The sequence below is a fragment of the Microtus oregoni genome, unplaced genomic scaffold (assembly GCF_018167655.1).
Source record: "Microtus oregoni isolate MIOR12 unplaced genomic scaffold, Mior012 000017F_ref0000208, whole genome shotgun sequence".
NCBI lineage: Eukaryota > Metazoa > Chordata > Mammalia > Rodentia > Cricetidae > Microtus > Microtus oregoni.
Genome location: NW_024543076.1, coordinates 1,613,062 through 1,636,741, shown reverse-complemented (window position 1 = coordinate 1,636,741; position 23,680 = coordinate 1,613,062). Strand labels below are relative to the sequence as shown.

Here is a 23,680-nt window from a genome sequence, read left to right as displayed (position 1 = left end):
ACATCTCCAAACTACAAACTCTGCGTTCTAGTGGTAGCTGCTTTCCCACCAGTTCCTGACTCTTCAGCCCTCTCACTGCGGGCTTCACCTTGTCCCTTCTATGGGAATCAGAGGACAGAAATTCTCAGACTGACATTCTGTGTAGGCTTCACTTAGCTCTCTTTGAATGCCGTCTCTTGGAAATGTATAGATTAAAGTTTGTGTTACCCATTGCTACCATCCTGTGTTGTTGACTAACTGTATGAGAACGTATTGAGTATCCAGGGTAGTAGTAGTAGTATGTCTTTTCGTTATGTCCTTAGAACCCAGCACTGTGTCTTATATTATGTTCTACATAAATGTGTCTTGATTAAATAAATTCTATTTGACTGGGTAGTCCTATTTATGTAAGTACAGATTGTGCTATATTAATTTAGAGTTACATATTTATTATATATATATAAAATTGGAGAACGTTGTGTGGTATGATAAAACAGCTATTTACTTTGTGATACTTGCTTTGTATAATTCATGAAATTGTAGAAATCAGTTGAGAAAAGTATGTGAAGTTTCTGGTTTTTTAGCAATGAGTAGGATAGCCACTGCCCAATAGGCTATTTGTGTTTTGATTGGTTAAATAAGCTACTATCCTTGTAGTGCCTATTGTTAAATGTTTTTAATACAACTTTTTTTATGGAGAGACATATTAGTATTTGTCAAGGAAGTAGTAGTATAGACTGAAGTGACTGGAGAGGGCTTCCTGGACACTTTCTGACTAAAAATGGTTTTGAAGGGTCTCTAGAATTCAGATAGACACATAGGAGGATTTGATGATTTTTTAAAGTTCTTTATGTTTCCAGTTACTGCAGGACAAGAATCAAGCCAAATGATTTTTTAGAGTTAGGTTCCTTAGTCTGCATTGTGTGTTTGAATGTATACATGGATAGAAATGAGACGGAATGGAAATTTAAGTAGGTGGTGTAAAGGAGAATAACATAATGGGAGCTTGCTCGCCAGCGCTGGGCATTCCAGTTGTGACGATCATAGGTAGATTGTCATTTCAGTTTACCCTGGAGAATCCCAAGAGTTATCACATTCTCAGGGCTCCGCAGTGCCAAACTGAGAAAAGAAGGAATTAGGTTTTCTAGTTCCAAATCTGTGTCCTGTCCTGTGCTTTAAAATTAAAAGTAAAGGACTTGAAGATGAGGGAGGAACTGGACTAGTGCTGATTTCCTTAAGTGAAACTGATCTTGAATTAACAAAATTTAAGAAAAGTGAGTTTTTCAGGAGGGAGGGAGGATGCTTATAGGTAAAAAGTCACTGTTTTTTATTGCTCATTAAGTAACTTGGCATAGTACCTACAGTTTAAGAGCAGTGAGCTGACAATATTGTTGCATTTGTCTTGGTGTTAAGAAAGGTGTAGTTGAATTGGGTGCATGTGGGGGAGGGGCTGCACACTGTGAGCCCTTTGCTGCGCTTTCTTGTCATGACTTACATAACACAATGTTTTCTGAACAGATGGACTGCGGTTTACTATCATGTGATTGGGACACATTTTTACTTCCTGCTTCTGGAATTAAGGGCAGATGCTGGCATGTTTCTCAGGGATGTTTTGCTTTTCTTCATAAAACTTGCTCTAGGAAATTTTGGACTAGTCTCAAATTTATAGTCACTTTGACCCAACCTAGCTGCAGCATTTAGGGCAGCATTGTAGGCCTCCCACCCTTTTTTTGAGAAAAGGTCTCGCCGTAGCTCAAACTTGCTAGGCACCTAAGACTTACCTTGAACTTCTGATCTACTGCTCCCAGAACAGTGCAGATTTATTTATTTATTTATTTACTTCCTTTTTTTTTTCCTGTATTGAGGATTGAACCCAGAGTTATTTTGTTTGTTTTTAACATGCTGAGCAGTTCCGCTACATCCCTAGCAGAGAATGTGTTTCTGAACTGAGTTTTCTTAAGAACACATCCAAGCACTTTCCACAAAAATTAAAAATCATTTTGTTGAAGTAGATCCTTTTTTAACTGTATAGTTGGCCTACAGTCCAGTCACTGTAGGTCAGTCTAGTGACTACTTTATTGTGAACTTACAATTGGTTGACTTACCAGGTTCTTGTTTTTGTTTTACCATATATCCATTTTTTAAATGCCAGTGGAGTAAAGCTGACTATATGGGTTCAGTTTTACTGATCTGATAACATTTTTTTTGTTTGTCTGTTTGTTTTTTGTTTTCTTGAGTCAGGGTTTCTCTGTGTAATAGTCCTGGGTGTCCTGGAACTCACTCTGTAGATCAGGCTGGCCTCAAACTCAGAGATCTGCCTATCTCTGGCTTCCCCAGTGCTGGGATTAAAGGCATGCAATCACTGTCTGGCCTAATAGGGTATTTTATAAATCTTTTCCCCCATTTGGCAACCTGAAAACAAGACATGCAAAAATAATTCCTAGCTCAAATAACAACCCCTAGCTATACAAGTAGGCTGCATTAATATTCATTAGAAGAATATAATATAAGCATTTACTTATCTTGTCTCATTTAACCTAATAGCCAACCCTGGATGCTAGGTAGTAGCACACAAAAGGAGCAGATTCTTTTTTACACACTGATTAATTTTGAAAAGTCTGTGGTGGTACAGATCAAATCTGGGGCCTTGAACATGCTGAGTAAGCCTTCTGTCCTAAATTAAATCCTTGGGGCCACAAAATGGCTGCATTTGTCCCAGGTCTAGGCAGCCAGTGCTCAGAAGATAACTATGGATTTTGATGACATAGATCCTCTTCAGCATTCTATAGCATGAACCACAGTTCCTAAGGTTTTGTGTTTGACCTTTCACTAATAGAGACTTTTATAGTAGCAAGACTGTACTTCAGTTGGAATAGCTATAGACTAATAATAGCCCAGCTAGTAAGCCACAGATGATGGTGTGCTACCATTAACCCCTTCTATCTGGGTAAGCAGAATTGACAAGAGTTTGCTTAGGTTGGGACTTAGTTTGTATCTATTAAGGTATATGCATGAGAAGCTTCTGATTTCTGTTTGACAGACAAGAAAATCAGAGTCATATTGTTAGGATTACTTCAACAGGAAGTTCTTCTTTCCGTGAGAATATGAATCAAACTTCTTATTTTTCTACCTTAAAATTTTATTTATTCATTCATTCATTCATCTGTGTATTTGTGTGTCCGTGTATGCAAGTGCCTATGTCCTTCTCTATCATTCTCTGCCTGTTCCTTTGAGGCAGAATCTCTCCCTGAACCTGGGGCTTATATTTTCTCAGCTAGGCTGGAAGCCAGTAACCCTCCCATTTCTCTATCCCTCAGAGCTGGGGTTACAAGCATTTTTACGGAGCTGTGCTTGCTACATTTGTGCTAGGATCTGAACTCTGGTTATCAGGATTCTGTAATGAGCTACCGTAACTACTGAGTCATCTCTTCAGCACCCCCCTCCCTTTTTAAAATAGTTTTGAAACTTGGTCTTGCTATAGAGTCCATGCTGGCCACTGTGTAGTCCCAGACTTTCCTGGGGCCTTAGCTGCTGTGTGCTAGGATTACAGGCATGTACCGCCATGCCTTGCGGCTTGAGCTTGTCTTAATTACAGTTTGGTTTTGCAACTGCAATTGACTCAGTGTGTAATCTTTCCTTAAAGTTATATTTTTAGGTAATTTGAGTATCACTCATGAACCCAATCATAGTTGATCTTTTTATTTGTATTGGTTTGTAGAGCCCATATTAAACTCCTGCTTTTAAAAGTAAGTATAGAAGTGAAAATAACTGAAATTTTGGACTAGAGAAAAACAAAACAGAGCTATCAGCAATTATTAACATTAAAATAGATGCTTTTTGTATTTCTGCACACTAAAAATATACTCATTTTTTCAGTTATTTTAGTGTTTATGTATGTGTGTGTGTGTGTAGTCAAGTTCATGTCATGCAGACGTCAAGTATCTTCCTATATTGCTTTCAACCTTTTTGAGACAGGATCTCTGACAGAACCTGGAATTTGCTGTTCCTGCTAGACTGGCTGGCTAGGGAAAATTCAGGGAGTGCTCTGCCACATGCTGAGATTACAGATGTGTACAGCTGTGCTCAACTTTCTATGTGGGTGCAGGGGTCTTAACTCACCTTGTCCTGCTAGCACAGCTAGCACTTTACCAGTTGAGCCACTCCCCTTCAAATACTCTGAACTGTTGTGTTTAGAAGTTTATCAGTGCTGATAAAAGTACTTTACATGACAAAGTTCCAGTTTGAAAATGTTTTTCTTAGCAAATATTTAGTAATGGTTAGCAAGATGGAAAATACAGAAAACTTAGATGACAGGCTTTCATTTAGAAATTACAGTGCTGAGAGACATTGGCACAGACTCAGCTATAGCAGCCACAAAAACTACTTTGCAGAGGCGGTGGAGGTGTAGCCGTCTTGCAGGGGGTGGTAGGGCGCAGAGGATGGAAAGAGAAGCAGTCCTGGTTCTCCAGTCAGAGTGGCACCATGATAAAGTTTTAAGAATTTTCAGCAAATGAGTAAAAGTTTGCCATGTTGGGGATGGATGAGTAAGAGAATTGTGAAAACTGGGCCAGTAGTTTTACTGTGGGGGAAAAAATGTTTACCTGTACCACAGAGGAAGTGGAGCAGGGCAGCTGCCTGGAGAGACTTTGGAATTAGTTTGATGATATTGGAAATGGAGTGGAAAAGGAGCTCTGTGACATGTCAGTCAAATCGGATTTAATTCTGTTTCCTGGCACCTGAATGGCTTCTTCCCTCACCTCTCCAAAGTTGCTCAGATGTTCCTTTTTCTCCAACCCATTTTACAAACTGTTATAGTCTTCTTTTTTTTCTTTTCTGTTCCCACATGGTCTATTTATTTATGTAAAAACCGTATATATTTCCTGTGTTTCTTTCTTTTTCCTGCTAGAGGGCAGATGCCAAGAAAGCAGGAGTCTTTGTGTTGACTGGTGTATCTCAAATGCACAGAAAGTGCGTGGTAAATAAGTAAGTGGCAGCAGGTCTGGGCACCTGGAAAGTGGTTTGTTTTATTTTGTTTTCTGCTACTCTTCTGTCCATGACTCAAACCCAGTGCTGTCTATCTCTAGACTGTTTCATTTTCTATTTGAACTGCTCTAACTGAAGTTTGTTTCCCTTCCGATTTTGAAGGCAGCTTCCCAGAAAGTAAGTAGTGTCTTTGTTTCTAAGAATAGATAACACAACATACCTGTCTGTAATTATCTTCTAATGGGTGTGTTTCATTGGGAGCACTTTGCGAAGGTTAAATGTTCTCTTGCATGGCCACTGTGAAGGTAGTACACAGCAGTGTTTGTAATGTACCTTGTGTGAGCCTGACATAGTAGATACTCAACAAGTGGGAATTAATACATATTTAAGTAAGTGAGGGACCACCTTCAAAAAGAGTTGTTTGACAAACTGAAGGTGATTTCAGCTCAAGGAAGAACTTTCTCAGTAGCAGCTGTCACAAAGTACCTGTTACTGCAAATCTGCAGGAGGACTATGCAGGCAGAGGCTGAAAAGCTGTGGAAGAAATTTCTTGCACTATGTAGAAGATTGGATTTGATTATGTCTCAGCTGTTTCTCCTGGAGAATTCTGTGTATTTTCCTTGTTTACTTAGTGTTTTTAGCTGATACACAAGCTAAGCCCCACTAGGATTCATGTTTCAAGATGAACATTAATTTCATGAGGCTGGGGAGATGGCTCGGCAGCTAGAAGTGCTTGCTCCATTTCCATAGAACCAGAGTTTGGTTCCCTGCACTCACATCAGGTGACTCACAACAACTTTAGTTTCACAGGGTCTCACTCTCTCTTCTGGCCTCTGCAGGCACCATCGTATCCCCATGCAGATACCTACAGACATACATGTGCGTGCATCGTGTGTGCGCTCACGCACCCACACTTAAAAGATAAAGTCTCTTTTGAGCACTGGCTTCTTGTAATTTCCTTATTGAACTGAGATATTTTACTTATTGATTGTCTTGTACCCTGGCTATTCTCCAAAAAGGAATTTAGCTTGAAATAAAATGAGACCAGAAGTAATGACTGGGAAACAGAAGGACTGGTAGCTGAAGAGGGCTTTGCATTATACTTAGCACGATACTTAGTTAGCTGTTAATTTTCTAGCAGCAAGGGCAAAGGAGGAAGCTGAAGATCTCTTTGCCTATTACTAAGAATTCATGAACAACCCTCACTCTCCACCCCCACACAGCAAGATTTTGGTTTAACCCAAAGCGCCAAACCCCCCAAGCACAAGATTACTGTGCTCAAAGAACCCCCAAGGTATAAAGTTACTGCTCAGCCGGGCATCTCTGAGTTCTTGTCCTAAGACCCACTCTTCCACACTTTCCTAGGGTTCAGTTTCGTACCTTCTGCCTCCATCTTTCCTTATTTAAGGCTGTGATTCAAGTGTGGACATATGAGTCCCTAATACCATGGAACAGCTGATGCAAAGCTGGGACATTGGAATTAAGCTTTGCTAGAAGCTAGAGAGAGGATAATGGATAGAGAATAGCATGAAACTATTTGGGCTGGCTTATAAAGACATTTTCCTAATGTTCTTCGATTGGCCCGTGTCTATCTGGAGGGCATCATCAAAGAATGGTCACCAGAGATGAACAGAATGAGACATGTTTTTCTTCCAACAGATCCATGTAGGTCAGATGTTGAGAGTGTCTTTGTTTTGATTACTTTAGGGGAGATCACATGTACCCAGAGTATGTTCCCCTGTTTTACCAGTCTAAGATACCCACATCAACTTGAGGAACATTCTGTGTTTTGAGGCTTTCTAGAATCTTCCTGTTTCTTAGCAGAATCTGTTTTTATGTAAGCACCCAGAAAAGGATTGATTTGTATTTGTTACTCTTCATGACTTATAAGGATAGCTTTCCTTTCTAAATTTATTTATTTATTGTAATAATTATTATTATTTATTATTTGAGTAGTTGATGACGACTTTAGGTCCTTTCCAGATTTATTTATTTATTTTGGCAGTTGTTGACGACTTTAGATCCTTTTCAGGGTTTCCCTGATTTCACCAACAGGGCAAACCTAAAGTTCACCTTACTTTTGATTACTTGCTTCAGGATAACCATTCCATCTAGGTTTCTTAGGTGTGGACCTCACTGGTTACATAATACTGTATTTATAGTTCTAGGACACCTTGTACAGGCATCCTGTTACATTTCTACAATATTAAATATGCATTGACATTCAGATAGATCCTATGACAAAAGCAAAAATGAAAAGCCTTTGTACTGGACGCTAGGACTAATGGACATATTTGAGAGCGCTGAGCATGGAGGACTTAGCCAGACCTACTCAATACAGATACAAGAGGAGCAACTGCGGCTTCTCATTTGTATGTGCGTGCGTGTATGGTTTTTTTCTTGATTGATTCATTTCTAAATTGAACTGTAATGTGCTCTAATTGAGTCTCTTTGTTTAGCACATGGCTGTTGATTTGAGTATTCTCCAATAGAGAAACTGACATTTTAATTTTGTTATTCAATGTGCAACAGATTTAAATAAAACATCAAGATGGTCTATTGTAGATTTCCTTCAATGGTAATTATATGTAATTATTTTTACCAAAATAAACAAGTTAAAGTAGTTTTAGTTATTTTATCTAATTTTATATTTGGAAAAAAAAATTACAAACCAGGGGCCAATTTGCTTGTGTTTCTCAGTGAGGAAAGATATTCTGATTGCACGCCCCATATAGCTTTGGTATTGACACGTGACAAAAACAAAGCATAGCGGGATGGATTCTTTCTTCTTTCTGTATTGTGAGTCGAACATCATGATAGGCAGGTCCTTTACCACTGAGCTTCATCTATCCCTAGATGAGATATATCAACTCTTAAACCCCTTTTTAAACGTTGTTTTGTTGTCGTTTTGTTTTTGTTGTTGTTGTTTTATAAAGACAGGGTCTTATTCAACTGCCCATCCTGGTTTTGAATTTGTGATTCCATTGTCTAAATCTCTCAAGTCGCTAGAACCTGTGAGCCCCTGGACCTGGCTTATGGATTGCTTTCTTAGGAACTGAAGTGTTTATCTAATTCTTCTTTATCAATAAAAACTTGAAAGTCAGATATTGGGGTAAGAACTTAAATGATCAGAGAGGTGGTGGAGAAGTGACCAGTGACCTCCCCCCCCCCCTTCCTTAACCCAAAATCCAAAATCCTCCCTACTACTTCCTGTGTCTCTATATGTTCTTGATCCTCCAAAACCTCTCTGGCTAATTTTGGTCAGCTAGGAGCTAGCTCCATCCTGTGATTTAAAGTAAACTTTATTGACAGTTTGAGGAGTGTCAGGGTGCAATCAAAATATCCCACAACAATGAACTAATTTTTCCATCTTAAATTATTTTGCTTTTCTTAGTGTATTTTACTTTTGTGTCTTTTTACTTGTCCTTATGCATGTAAAAGTAAGTCTGTTTGTTCTCACATGCGTGATCACCATTGTGTCTTCCATGTTACCCTTTTATTAAACAAAAAAGGCCAATTATTTTAGTGAAATCTCATTTGTCATTCATTTGTTTGTTTTTGAGGCAGGGTCTTAAAATGTAGCTCCAGTTGGTCTGGAGTTCATTATGAGACCATGCTGGCCTTGAACTTACAGAGATCCACCTGGCTCTGCCTCTCCAGTGCTGGAATCGAGTCAAATTCAGCTTGCCCTTATCTGCTGATGGGAAATGTAGAAAAGAGGGTGGTAGGGAGGGAGCAGGCATCCAGCAGAAATGCAAGCTCAGAATTAAGGGTGCCTTGCAAAGAGTGTGCCCTGAGGAAATAGTCTTCCTAAGCAGCTGGGTGCTTTAATAATTTGGAGTCCCTGGAACTGGGAAAACAAGTCTCACAGAACAGGTGGATATAATCACCTATGATCTATTCTAAACCATAGCTAGAGCTTAGTAATTGCTGACTTGCATATAACTGTCATAATTCTGTAAGAAGAGTCTTCTGTGCTGTGTCTTCACTTCTCCAAGTGATACCAAAGCCCTTAGTCCTCTGATCCTAGCAGGTCTTTATGTTTCTCCCACCCCTGCAGGCTTTCTTCAGTAACCACTTGTTAGTAGCAGTTGGAAGCCTACCACATTTCTACTGCCGAGTTTCTTGATATCTAAGTTTCATGGTCTGAAAACTTATCTCATCCCAGACTTTTCTATATACAAAGTTTAGACTTAAGCATTCACCAAAAGGAGTTCAGTTACTGTGAGGTGGTTGTTTCCACCCCAGGGAGTCTATGAGTCAATGGTTAAAATAGTATAGATACATTGTAGAATTATTACCGAAGAATTCCTTTTGCTGGTTTAAGAAATGAACTTGCAAGTCAGGTAGTGGTGGTGCATGCTTTTAATCCCAGCACTCGGGAGGCAGAGATAGGCAGATCTCTGTGAGTTTGAGACCAACCTGGTCTACAAGAGCTAGTTCCAAGACAGCTAGGGCTATTAAACAGAGAAATCTTGTCTCGAAAAACCGAGAGAGAGACAGAGACAGAGATAGAGAGACAGAGAGAGATATCAACTTGCATGGTTTAATTTCGTTTTTTCTTATAGGAAGGACTATAGTTGCTTGTTTTCAAATTTCTTTTCTGGTGGAGATGAATAGTTCAGATTGAGAGAAGGCAAGAACACACAAGCTTGTGTAACTACTATGTGTTACCATTTTTAAGTTTTCAAGCTTTCTAATAGTGCCTACCATCTAATTTTGCTAGGGTCAATACATTTTTCATTCAGCAAACAATTTTGAATTAAGTAAAGCTCAATACAGAGGGAATCAACCAAGGGTAGAATGAATTTGCTTCAATAGAACAGGGAATAAGAATTTAATGTTGTGAATGCTACCTTTTTTATTATCATTAAAAGTCTTAGAGAATTATTTAACACCATAAACTCTGTACATGAAAAGCTTTTAAAAATCTAATTACAGCCGGGTGGTAGTGGCACATACCTTTAATCCCAGCACTCAGGAGGCAGAGGGAGGCGGATATCTGTGACTTCTAGGCCAGCCTGGTCTACAAGAGCTAGTTCCAAGACAGGCTCCAAAGCTACAGAGAAATGCTCTCTTGAAAAACCAAAACAAGCAAACAAAAAAACAAAAACAAAAAAAATAATTATAAGGCAAGTATTAAGTGTAGTTATATTTTGTTTGTGTTTTAACAAATAAGGCTTGCCTGAAGATCAAAGTGCACACTTTTAATCTCAGTCAGTACTTCGGAGTCCTATGCCTTTAATCCCAGCACTAGGGAGGTGGAAACAGGAAAGGATATGTCTGGGCAGAGAGACAAATACAAGGCAGGAGGAGGCAGGACCTCAGGTGCAGTCTAAAGCAGTTAGTCCGAGGAAACAGTTTGAGAACAAAATTGCCCTTTTAATCTGAGAATTTGGTAGAGGTAGAAGTGGCTGGCTGCACTGAATTCTCAGCTTTCATCCTCCAGTATCTGATTCTGGGTTTTTATTAAGAACAATTAGAATTTGTGTTACAGTTAAGTCCACGAATATTTAGCAAATCTGAAAGATTATTTTCTTTTTGAAAATTTTCTGAGATTGTGTTAATGTATACAGAGGACTGTAAATCTGCCTCCTCCTCCCCAGAAATATTTAAAATGCCACTAAAAATGTCAAAATAATGTAATTTGTATCTGATAACAGGAAAATGTAACTATAATAAAATTAATACCAGACAAAGTAACAATCAAGCTGCAGAACACTAGGGTAAATGATGCTTTATTTTGATAAGAGATACCATTCCCCAGTATGCATTATTAATCTTAATGTAGCTATTAAAATATGTATATATGTCTAAAACTGTTAGAAGACATTTATATAACTACTGTAAATTAAGAAAAGCAGGATTCAATTTATAGAATAAATATTTCATGAACTCCAATTTTGTAATCATAAATAGCATTCTTTCCTAATACTTCTGGATTTTCCAGGAGGTTTACCATATGGAGGTTTACAAAGAACACTCAAATTAGAAATTAACAGTAAATAAATAAATGCAAAATAGATAATTTAAAAATAATAGGTAAAATAATCTTTTAGTTAAGGGAAATCTGGTTATAGACTAGAAATGAATATGCACCCTATATATCAAAAACTGTTTGGTAATTCTGCTAAGTAATGTGTAAAGAAAAATTTGAAGGCAAGGAGTTTGAGGATGAAGCTGGAGAGAGAACATTTCAGTAAATACAATGAAAATAGAAGTGCCGGAAAAATAGATTTTTATCAGTAAACTACTAAGTTATTTTTGTAAACGTTATTAAAATAGTTATTTGTTAAAGTTTAAAAAGAAGAATGGTATCTTAATATGTTTCAGCTTTAGTTCTTTCTAAGGTTGGTGCATTTTAAGTCAGTGATTTATCTCTTTCTATATCCAAGTGCCCCATCATGTTTTTCTTGTTTTACCTTTCTCATTGAGAGAAAGGTACTGTGAGCTGCCGTGCTTTTGTATGTAATGCTGGGTACTGAATCCAGAGCTTGTATACTTGGCTCTACTCACAGAGGTGTGTGTGTGTGTGTGTGTGTGTGTGTGTGTGTGTGTGCAGTTTGCTAATGGCCTTTTTTTAAATGAATGTGTAGATTTTTATCAGTTGTTTGTTTATGTTGTCAAGCTGCCAGTTTCACTGGTTCTTGTGTCATCTCCCCCAAATGGTTCCTTTCCATTAACTTTCCTAAGTTTATAGTATGGGACTCTTTTTCAGAGAGCTTTTCCTTTTCTGTACTCAATCTGCACTTTGCGTGGCAATCACCAGTGATGTGTTTTGTTCTCTGTATCATGAACTAGAAGGCAAGAGTCCTCCCTTCCACATCCTCTGAAGGGTGTTCTTTCTCCTTGTGCAGCTTACACAGGCCGTTGTTTTCCTATGGCGCTCCTAGACGGTTTCTTCAGCAATGGGTCACATAGGTCTTTAGCTGTTTGCTCACCCAGGTGTTACTTCAAAGGCAAAGGTAACTATGGAAAGTGGTTACTACATCTGTCTTCTCCCTCAGTTATGGCTTGTACCTCAGGACGATCTGCTACATCTCTGCACAGCCAAGGAGCAGTTGCCTCCCTACTGCCGCTCTTGTTCTCCAGAGAAAATGTGCAGCCCTTCATCTTATGCTACTTCAGTGCGAACACTACAGGGTTTCTCATTGTTTTCTTTCTTTTTTCCAAAATAAATATTTATTTGTTGATGTAGCACTTACAACTTTCTGTTTCTTGATTTGTAAAACATCGGACAGGAGTCAGCCTGAACATTCATTGCTAACAAGTTGTGGTATGAACTTGCTAGTCAGGAGTGTTGCATATACAACTACACCCAGGACCTATTGCAGTACTGTAAATTTGGGTTGTAACTGAATTGTATTTCCTGTAGGTGTCTTCTGTGCCCCCACAGTAAGGTTCTTTTTTAGACACTACTGAAAGCTGGCATGAGTGAAGAGATAATAGCTCCTGTGAGTGCCCACTGCTTTTGTGCCTACAGCTTCTGCTGTGCTCTGTGTCAATATTACTTCCTGGAGCTGTCTCAGCTTCTAAAATGGGGAGCAGGATGAAGTAGATGCGCTAATTGAGCATCCATTGAGTGAATGCATAACAGTCTTGGATTATTGAGTGCTTTGAGCGCTGTGCTGCTATCTAACCCCCAAGTCTACATTTAACTCTTCTATAATTGGTATTGTTACAGAACATAAGTCAAAAAATTTAGGCTAAAATAAACTCACGACTTTTCAGATTGACGTTATGGCTAGCTGGTACAGCTAAGATTCAGTGTTAAGTCTTTTTGTTCCTGAATTCTATATGCCTAACAATTATGTTATTATAATACCAACTAATCAAATTGAAATCTACTAAGTCAAAGTACAAAAGCCTATTTAGGAGAAAATCAGAAATGTAGTTGTTTGGTCACTCACTGTCCGAAGCAGAAGTTTCCTATTTCTTCTGAGGCTCTAGTGCAGTGTTAGGTACACCAGCCTGCTCTAACATATCCAGCCCCAGGACTGAGAAGAACTTCGCAGACTATAGTTGCACCACATGGAGCTTTATTTCCTGCTCTCTGTGCAATTAATGACAAGATCATTTCCTTTCCTTGTTCTGTGTCATAGTTGGTCTCATCTCCTTGTTTTTGATTCAGGGTTTTCAGTCACAAATACTGATGACCTTCTGTATGCTCACATTTATGTTCTTATTTCCTTAGACTAAATTCTAAGAAATGAAATAAATGAATTAAAGGGTGATTTTTCAAAGGATTGTGTGTGAAAATTATTTTCTAAAGTGAACAAAAGCTTGAAATTGGCATGAAGTAACTGCTCCCTAGGATGAGTAAGGGCTGAGACTGTAAAAGAAGTGTAGAGAAAAAGGACGAGACATAGAGAAGCATCTTAATGTTTTTATTACATTATATTTTTATTGATTATTTAGGAATTTCACATAATGTACCCCACCACACTCACTTCCAAGCCCTCCCAGGTCCACCCCCCCACCCTTGTGGTCTTCCCCCAGAAAAAGAAGCGTGTGGGGAGGAGGGAGGAACCAAGTCCAATTTTTGTTGCCTATACTCAATGGAGCATGGCCAAACTCCCAGTAGCCAACCTCTAAAGGAAACTGAGTCCTTCCCCACCGGCACCCCACCAGAAGCCAGCACTGTGGAGAGCTACACTTCATTGTCTTTATTACTATTTTTAAAATTTCTCTCTGATGGCTTTCTGTCTAGGCCATTCCTTTTGGGGTCGGGGAGGGTATGGGCTGTCACAGAAGCCTTCTATGTCCTTTCTCAGCTGTCAGTCTGCAGTCGTTGATACCACTGCAGAGCAGTTTCCTTGCCCTCTACCATCAGCGGGAGCACGGTCATGAATTTCCACACTGTTTCTGGTGTTAGCACCGACTGCAGACACCCACACGGTCTTTGGCATTAGCACTGCCACAGAGATCAGCGTGGTCTCTGGCGGCAGTACAGACCGTGTACTGACAGACATCAACACGACCCTCTGCCACAGCACAGACTACCCACCCATAGTCCTCCATGGCAGCACAGACAGTGGACATCCACATGGCCTTCATTGGTAACATGGCCCTACAACATCAATATAGTTCCTAGCCGCAGCAGGACCATGGATCAAGATGTGGCTGTTGGTAGCAGCATGACCCACGAACATCAGCATTGCCTCAGGTGGCTTCACAGGTCACCCACATCAACATAGCTTTGTGTATCCACACAGATCACGGACACCCACATGGCCTGTGGTGGTACTACATGTCACAGACATTAACATAGCCTCCAGGCTGCTGTAGGACCATGGACATCCACATGAACCTTGGACTTCAACAGAGCCTGGGGCAGTGAACCATAGATACCAACGTGGCCTCTAGGGACAGCATGGACCATAGAGTTATCTTGAGGAGGCCCAAACCAGAAAATGAACCCTTCTTCATCTCAGGCATCCAATCATTGCTCAGAACCAAAGCACGATCCTGGGGCTGGGCAATGTGTTTGGAGTGCAAGTCCCAGGCTGCTATACACCATCTTTTTGGCCCTACTCAGCAAGGGCGTGTCCCCGTCCACCGCAGTCTTTTCTCACACGTCACTGCCTCTCTCCATTGCCCGCTCACCACCGCTCTGTTCTTCATCTTTCCTACCTCTCCATCATATGTTTGTGCATAGTAGTGGCATTGTCACACACTATATTTTTTTGCCCCAACAGCTTTATATGCAAATATTCATTTCAGTGAGTCATTGGATTGATTCAAGGTTTCTGAAGCACCATAAATACTGGACCATTGGCGAGACTCATCTAGGATATCCCGCTCTTGCCCAGTGTCAGAGTGATGTTGCAGCTAGGCAGGTTCTATCCAAGCTCCTGGCTGCTGCACACCTCCCTGCCCTCAGTGACTGCTGCCCCACCCTCCCAGGCTCGACCTTTGTGCTTGGCTCCTGTGGGCAGGAGTCACAGCAGGGCAAGCAGCATCGCTCCATCCAGCTGGCCTAGGACTGGTCCTGTTTAATAATGACCTGTTTCTGTAGGAGCAACAGGCCGCCACACATCTATCTGTACTGGCAGTCCCATCGCTCATCAGGCATGACCTTTGTGCGTGTAGCCTGCTGACTGAGACACCACAAAGGGTATAGATCCGTCATCCTCTGTGCATGTAGCTTCGTTCCACCATCTTTCTTTCCAGTTTTCTGAGTCCCCTGTTTAGAAGCATATTCCTGTAAGTCTTGCCCTTTTTCTTTTTAGTTGATCTGAAGCTACTGCAGGCTCTGCAGACTCCTTTTCTGCCTTGAATCTGAAAGAATGAACAGTATTATTAAGAACAACTTGGGTAAACAGAAGGATTGCTAGGAGATAAATAAAAGCCTAAAATCAGGATTCCTTAGAAACTTGTGAAGTGGTTTCTGTTTGTCAGGAATAGCCATTCCTCCCCATCTCCTGCCTCTGGGTACAGCACACCAGGCAGTTCTCCTTGTGTTTACCCAGTCTGAGTCCAGCCCACATATATACATACACATAAAAAAAATGTGGCTCAACTGGATAGTTTCACATTTAGACCCCAGCCTGAGATTATGTTACTGATTGCAAAGATAAAAACCAAACTCAGTGTTTAGTACCTTTCTACTATACTGTCCAACTTGGTTTCTATTCCCCAATCTCTGGGATTATGCAAAATTTCAATTCTGAGACCCACATTTCATTTGAACTTTTAACATTCTAAAATCTGAATATACTTCACAGAGTCACAAAAATGACAGGGGGATGGTAGGAATAGGACACACACCATCTCAGTTCAACTTCTAGGACAGAAAGGCAAGACAGAATATTGCAACTTGGGATTGTTGGGTCCAAAGTGGGACCCAAAAGATGGCATTGCCACTGACAATGTCATAAATGGGTTAAATTAAGATGTAAGAGATAGCCAGTAAGAAGCTAGAGCGAATGGGCCAAGCAGTGATTGAATTAATACAGTTTTTGTGTAGTTTGATTTTCTACAACTTGAGCTCAGTGACTGCTAGAGAAGATTCTCTTACAGAGCTTAGACCTTTATACTGTGTACATCTGGAACCTCCTGTCCTGTTTATCACTCAGGCCATTGTTGTCTTTCACTGTATTCTGAGATGCTAGGTTGGTTCGTTTTGTCATGGAGCTCATTCTTCTTCGTCAATTAAAGCCAGAGATATTAGAAGCAAACGACTGGCATCGTAATTTTTCTTATTTTTCCACAAATTGTCAAAAGTTCTATATACAGAGTCACCAAATCTCTTGCCTCTCACAACTGGTGAATCACAATAATCAAATGCATCTGTCTCCTTAAGTTTGTAGAATAGTCCACACCAGGGGCTTTCAGTATTCTCCAAGCTTCCAGGAGAGGCTTCAGTAACTGTAAGTGTTGGCAAATTGGAAGGCCTATTCCATATACTTAAAATATTCATCCTTATATTCTGTTCCTCTAGAACCCCACTCCTGGTACCATTTTCTATCTTAGGTAGGGTTACTATTGCTGTTGTAAAGGGAGGAAAGGGTTTTATGCTTCCACATCACTGTTTATCAATCGAAAAAGTCAGGACAGAAATTCAAGCAGGGCAGGAACCTGGAGGTAGGAACTGATGTAGAAGCCATGGAGATCTATCTGCTGCTTACTGATTTCTTCTTCTTAGCTTGGTCAGCCTGCTGTTTTATAGAACCAGAACCACCAGCCTATGTGTGGCTCCACCCACAATGGGTGGAGCTTTCCCACGTCAGTCACTAGTTAAGAAAATGCTGCACAGGCTTCCCTGCAGCCTAATCTTATGGAGGTTTTTTCTCAATTGAGACTCCCTCCTCTCTGATGACTCTAGTTTGTGTCAAGTTGACATAAAACTCGTCAGTACAAAAGAGATATTCACATTCATGTTTATAGCTGCACTGTATACAACAGCCAATGTATGTAACCAGCTTAGATGTTCGTAAGCCAATGAGTGCACTAATACAGTCCACGTATACAGTGGAATTTTGTTCAGCTGTGTCCATGTCGGAAAATGGACAGAATTGTAAATCATGTTAAAGTGAGCCAAACACAGAAAAACAGATGTCTTCTCATGTGCGAGTGGGATTTTAAGTGTGTGGGATAGGTTTAGAACAGGACTGTGAGGATATGAAGGATCTAAGTGAGAAGGTAATGGAATACCTGTGACTTAAAAGAGACTATTTGTGAAGGAAAAGGTGATAAGGAGAGGACATGGAGGATGAATTGTAATATAGCATAATGATACATATGTGTGAGTGCAGTGATAACTTTCATTACTTTGTGTACTGACTTGAAAGATTTAAAAATTGAAACTAAGACTTGGTTTAATTAAAAATATTTTAATTATATTTTTATGTGGAGTGTGACGTGTGTAAGAGAAAAGTGTGCCACTGCAAATGCATGTAGATAGAGAACAACTTAAAAGACTCCGTTTTCTTCTACTATATGGTTTCTGGGGATAAACTAAGGTTACTAGACTTGGTAGGAAGTGCCTTTATTCATTGAGCCGTTTTGCCAACCACTACTTTGACCTAGATATTATTTGTGTGTGCAGGGGTGTGTATGGGTATGGGTGCATGTGCGTCACTGTGTGAGGAGAGGCCAAAGAACAACTTTTGGGAGTTGGTCATCTCCTTCCACCTTGGGTTCTTGGAGTCAAGGTTATGTTGTCAGACTTGCATGGCAAGCACTTTTACTTGCCGAGCTGTCTTGCCAGCCCAAAGACCTTATTTTAATAAAAGAGGAAGGAGGTGGAGGCTGGAGAGATGGCTCAGTGGTTAAGAACACATACTGTTCCTCCAGAGGACCTGAGTTCTGTTCGCAGCACCCAAATCAGGTGTGCACAACAATCTACAACATCCCCTTCTGGCCTTCCCAGTCACCCATACGCACATGGCATATATTCACACAGGCACTCTTACATACATGTAAAGGGAAAAAAATAAAAGGGGGAATGAGGTAAACGAGGAGCTGGATGTAAATAATAAAGTTACTTCTTGTTTCAGGTGAGATAAGGTGGTGAGTATTGAACCCAAGGCCTTGCACGTGGTAGGGAGCTGCTTTACCACTGACTATATCCCTAGCCTTTGCTTTTTTTGAAGCAGTCTTGCTGTGTATGTCAGGCTACACATTTTGGGATTTGGGAATCCTTTTGCCTCTGCCTCCTAAGCACTAGAATTACAAGTGTGCACTACCATGCTTAGCTTGCAGACTGGAACCTGTAAGAAATGAGAGATAATAAATATGTCTATAATAATCTATTAAGTTTCTGTTTTAATTTTTCATAATTTACTAGGTTATATAATAGAAATCCTGTATTCAGTCATCTGGTTTAGACTGGAAAAATGGAGTTTTAAAATCGTCTCAAGAGATAAATTTTTGCATAACTAAGATTGTGCTGTATGTTATTTATCTTGTCTAGTGACCTTTCTTGTTGAAAGAGTAATAAGAGAAACCTTCAGCTTTTTCAAAATTTCATCATATATTTACCTCTTTGAAAGGAAAATGCAAAATGTATTTTTCATAATGTTCTTTAGATTGTAGACATGAAATTAGAAAGCATAAAACAATGTTTGGGGCTCATTTACAATGATACACTTAATCTGTAAACTAAATACAAAGATAACAAAATATAGCAAAATGTTGTAGGAGACTGCTCTTCATTTCCCGACTGCCCAGCAGCTCAGACCCGAAATAACCACACAAAAACTGTATTAATTCAATCACTGCTTGTCCCATTAGCTCTAGCTTCTTATTGGCTAACTCTTACATCTTAATTTAACTCATTTCTATTAATTTGTGTATCACCACGTGGCTGTGGCTTACTGGCAAGGTTCTGCGTCTCTTTCTGATGGGGCTACATGGCTTCTCCCTGACTGCCTTCTTTCAGCATTCAGTTTTATTTTCCCTGCCTAGCTCTGTTCTGCCCTGCTATAGGTTCGAAGCAGTTTCTTTATTAACCAATGGTATTCACAGCATACAGAGGGGAATCCCGCATCGAGCAAAATGCAAATTAATATAATTATTTGGCATGACAATTTATGTTTCTATTTCATTGTAGAAATAAAATGGCCTTAGGTCCAATTTTATTTTTATATGTGTTTCACTGTTCTAACTGCAGTGATAATAAATGCTGCAAGCGGCTGTTTTCATCAGTAATGTTCAAGATAGCATTAATGACCTCAAGGCTTGTTGGTAAGTTCAGGATAATGACATCTCATACCTAACCAAAACACTTGCTAGCAAGCATTCCTCAAATATTAGTTTTAATGAGATGTTTCGTTTACTGAAAGATAGGGCTAGTATTATACTATTATTGAAGTCTCTACTAAATGGTTTTCTAAAGTGAGAACAGAAAGTATCATTGAATATTAATAGCCATATATACTGCAAGTTAATGTTTGCAAGGTTTCCTACAAAGAAGGGCTTTGTATGGGTGTGCATGGATTCAGGACACCTGTGGTACTGGCTCTTTTGAGTCTACCAGGTCTATATTACCCGGTGCATTTTGTATTTTAAGTTTTATTGGTATGGTTTTACTCTATACATACTGTGAAGCTGTCTGTGTGTAAAGTGTGCCACAAGGACATTTGACCTGAATGAGCTTTTCACACAGCTGTAAAAATAGTAGTGAAAGCTTTGTAATGCTTTTGGCGATGGTGGCTACTCAGGATCCAGAATGTTTATCATTATTGATGGATTATCTTTGGAATAAAAATGGGTATGTAACTCATAGACTCTGTGTGTGTGTGTGTGTGTGTGTGTGTGTGTGTGTGTGTGTGTGGTTTTTCGAGATAGGGTTTCTCTGTAGCTTTGAAGCCTATCCTGGAACTAGCCTTTGTAGGCCAGGTTGGTCTGGAACTCACAGAGATCCACCTGTCTATGTCTCCCAAGTATTGGGATTAAAGGCATAAGCCACCACTGCCCAGTACTTTTCTCTTCTTTGTGACCTCTTGTATGGGAAACCATCTACCAAATATAATTTTTTGGTACTACCTCAGGGTCCAGAATAAAACAAAACAGCTAAGCAGCCCCTCCTAGCGTAATGAGAGACACTGACAACTATAGACAGGTTGGTGTGCATCTTTAAGGGTGCAGAGGGGTATAAGAACACATGGAACAGACCCCAGTTATCTGAAGGGGAGGACTTGAGATCACATGAGGAATGGGTCTTTGAATAGGATCTTGAAGGGTGAGAAGCAGAGGAGAGGTGGGTTTAACTAGGTAGAGAGAGGCACTAAAACTCTTCGCCAAAACCGACATACTATTATCTCTTTCTAAAAGTGTTGTCTCTTTATTTTTCTTGAATTCCCTTCATATTTGAGTAGAGTTAAGTTAAATGGCTGAACTCTAAGAAGAAGGAAAATATTCTTTCAATTTATTGTTACTATTTATGTGTATGAAGGAGTGAACGTGGTAGAGAAGACAACTTGATCTTTTCTTTCCATCTTTTATATGGGTTTTGAGAATTGAGCTGAGATCAGCAGGTTGTGTGGCAAGTATCCCACTGAGCCATCTCATTGGCTCTGAAAATATTTTTTTTATAATGATCAAAATAACACTTTGTTAGTCTGTTAAGATAATAGACAGTGTGCTGATTGCAGCAGCAACCTTTTGAAGCAACTGTTCAAGAAAAAAACATGGTGTTCCTGAGTTAAGAGTTTAGCTTCATATTAGTTCAGGGTCTCCAAACAACACACCTTCTTCTAGTAGAGCAGAACTCTTCATTCTCTTGGCAGTGGCATGTGACAGCATGTCCAAACCAACCAATAAAGCCCACTTGAGCCTTGGTTGGTGTCTAGGGCTTTTACTGAGGATCAGTTGCCGGCCATTAGTGAGATTGTTCATTGCTTGACAAAGTATCTGAGAGTCGAGCATTACCGTCCTTTGTCCTTAATGACTCTCCCTCTCTCTCCCTCCCCCTCCCTATTTTTTCTCATTTTACTATTTCCAGATCCCCAGAACATAGGACAGTAATACCCACATTCAGGGTAGCCACCCCTCCTCACCTCTACCCCAAATCTTCCCTGGAAATGCCCTCAGAGGTGTGCTTTACAAGTCTCATAGGTGGTTCTCAGCCCAGTCAGGTTGTTGATCTAGATTAACTATCACAGTCTATAGGTCTATGGTCTGCATAGCAGCTGAGCTAAGGACCTACTGCCTCCATCCCAACAAACAAAATTAGGTCTCTTCTCTGAATCACATTGTTAGTGCAAACTATTTGGTCAAATTGGTACTATGTGACCCAAAGCCTTTCTTGTAGAGAAACATTCTTATCAGAGAGTATATCCCAGAGGCTCAGCACTCAGATCCCATCAAGGACAGTTACTCTTGGGATTATGCTGGCCTGCTAAATAAACTTTGCTGCACAGCACACTAGCCATTTAGGAAGATAGCTTTTTCTGGCCTGCCGTCTGCCTAGCTTCTCTCTTTCTAGATATAATAAACTTCCCTGGTCTCATCATTGTTGACCGTTCTTCCTAACTGGACTTTTCCCTTGGCAGTGAGTAATTGGATCCCTTACTGTGTTGTTCATTCAGCAAGCAGTTGAATACTGCTGCCAGGCGTAAGGCTCTGTGGTGAATTTTCAGATGGGTATGAGTCTCTGGCCTCAAAGAACTTAGGTTTTCTTAGAGGAGGAAATAATAAAAGCATTTTTGGTAAGCTGTATGTATTACTTTGGGGAAGCACTTAATCTCACTAGAGGATATTGGTGTGTATATGGGAAAATGTTGACGACAGCAGATACTTCCATAAAGGGATCATTCCTAGAGTTGAGCCACAAAGATTTAATAGGTGTAGTGGGCATGTAGCTAGTTTGCCCATGTGGCTGGAATAGTCTGCCCCATAACAGTTAGAAGATATATATGTCTTAGGATTTGCAAGAGTGAGTAGAAAACCTGTGGCTCAATATGCATCTCTTTCTATTCATTGCCACGAATCTACTGAAAAGGCATTTCTAGGCTGTATTGAGTTTGTGGCAGTACTTTTAGACATTGATTCCCAATCACTTGTGAGGGATGGGAGGTGGGTATATGTGGATGTCTAATTTAGGGCTAGGAACAACTATAACTGTACCTTGTTTGAAATGGGAGAGCAAATTCTTGCCTTATCTAGAAGAAATTTCGTATAATTCTTTTCTAGGAAGCAGATGGAGGGGTGGGTAAAAGTCTAGGTTGAAATTTCATTAAATTACCTTGGCTTCTATTTTATGTGATTCTTGGACATTCTAAGAGTAATATGTTTGCTATTTGAGTAGTACATAAATTGTGTTATAATAGATCAAAAATATACTAATAGTTGTAATGTTGAACTTTTAAACTGAACCTTGGGATTCTTTTTCCTAATAAATTTTTTTTCTTTTTCTTCAGCATTACAGTGTTTCTGCCACCTCTGTACAAAAGACAATTTTACCTGTGAGACGGATGGCCTCTGTTTTGTCTCGGTCACAGAGACCACAGATAAAGTTATACACAACAGTATGTGTATAGCTGAAATTGACCTAATTCCTCGAGACAGGCCGTTTGTTTGTGCACCATCTTCAAAAACAGGCGCTGTTACGACAACATATTGCTGCAATCAAGATCACTGCAATAAAATAGAACTCCCCACTACAGGTAAGTTGTTGTATTAGCACCCCTCCCTCCCTTCCGTCCTCCAAGATGCTAAAAGAAAAGCTTCTGGACTGTGTTCACAGAAGTCACCAAGCTCATATTGTTGAAGGTAGAAGCAGAAAGTGACCTGCCCACAGTTGTAGAATTAGGAGTAGCCAGGGTCCTGACTCCTGGGTGTGTGTTGTTAGGAAACTCAGGGAGGTCTGCTATGCCTGCAAGGGTAGCCTCTTCAAAGTGAACTCTAGAATCTCATAGGGGAGCATGTCCTTAGGGTTTCCTCTACCTTGTCCCCAGAGTGAATTCTCCTTCCTTGTATGCTGTGCCTACATCTTAAGGGCAGTCCAGTCAACAGCCTTTTAATGGGCAGAAATCAAGCACACTAAGCAGTCTAGATGTTTTCATTTTGTAAATTTTTTTTAACCTTGTTTATGGTCTGTATGATGTCGTGTAAAGCCATGTATTTAATACTTTTTTAAAGGTCCTGGAAGGGCTAGAAAGATGACTCAGCAGTTAAGAGTACTTGTTCCTTCTCCAGAAAACCCAGATTCAATTTCTAGCACCCCTATGGTACCTCACAACTATCTGTGATTCCAGTTCAAGGGATCTGATGCCCACTTCTGACCCCCCTCAAGCATGTTATGTTTCTGGTGCACAGACATGTAGGCAGAACACCTATGCACATAAAATAATAGTACTTGGTCCTGGCGTAGCCAGTAATTTTTACTTTAATATTCTGAATTACATAGAAATTTGCCACTTTCTTTAAGTCCTAGATTTTTATTTTAATAGTCAAAGGAATATAAAATGGGAGAAAAACTATATTAATGCTAGCAGGATTAATGAAAGGGTGAATACCAGAAGAAAAGGAAGGAAGGAAGGGAGGGGAAGGTAAAGGCATGGTGGCACACACCTTTATTCCCAGAACTCAGGGGACAGAAGCAAGAAGAACTTTATGAATTTGAGGCCAGCCAGGGCTGCATAGTAAGACCTGAAGGTAGGTCAGTTGGTCTGTCTGTCTGTCTTTCTCTCTCTCTCCCTCCCTCCCTCTCTCCCCACTTCTCTCCCCCCTTGTGTGTATATATAATCAGACATTGAATTTGCATCTTGAT

The 23,680-nt window shown here is 40.0% G+C and overlaps 1 protein-coding gene across 2 annotated transcripts in view; it reads left to right on the top strand.

Moving 5' to 3' along the window:
- The window catches only part of Tgfbr1 (transforming growth factor beta receptor 1), a 52,705-nt gene that overhangs the window by 3,166 nt on the left and 25,859 nt on the right, over window positions 1-23,680 (top strand). For both annotated transcript variants that reach the window (XM_041667532.1, XM_041667531.1), the window contains exon 2: window positions 22,329-22,574. In XM_041667532.1, coding sequence (XP_041523466.1) covers window positions 22,329-22,574 — 246 coding nt within the window. The remainder of the gene's footprint in view (window positions 1-22,328; window positions 22,575-23,680) is intronic.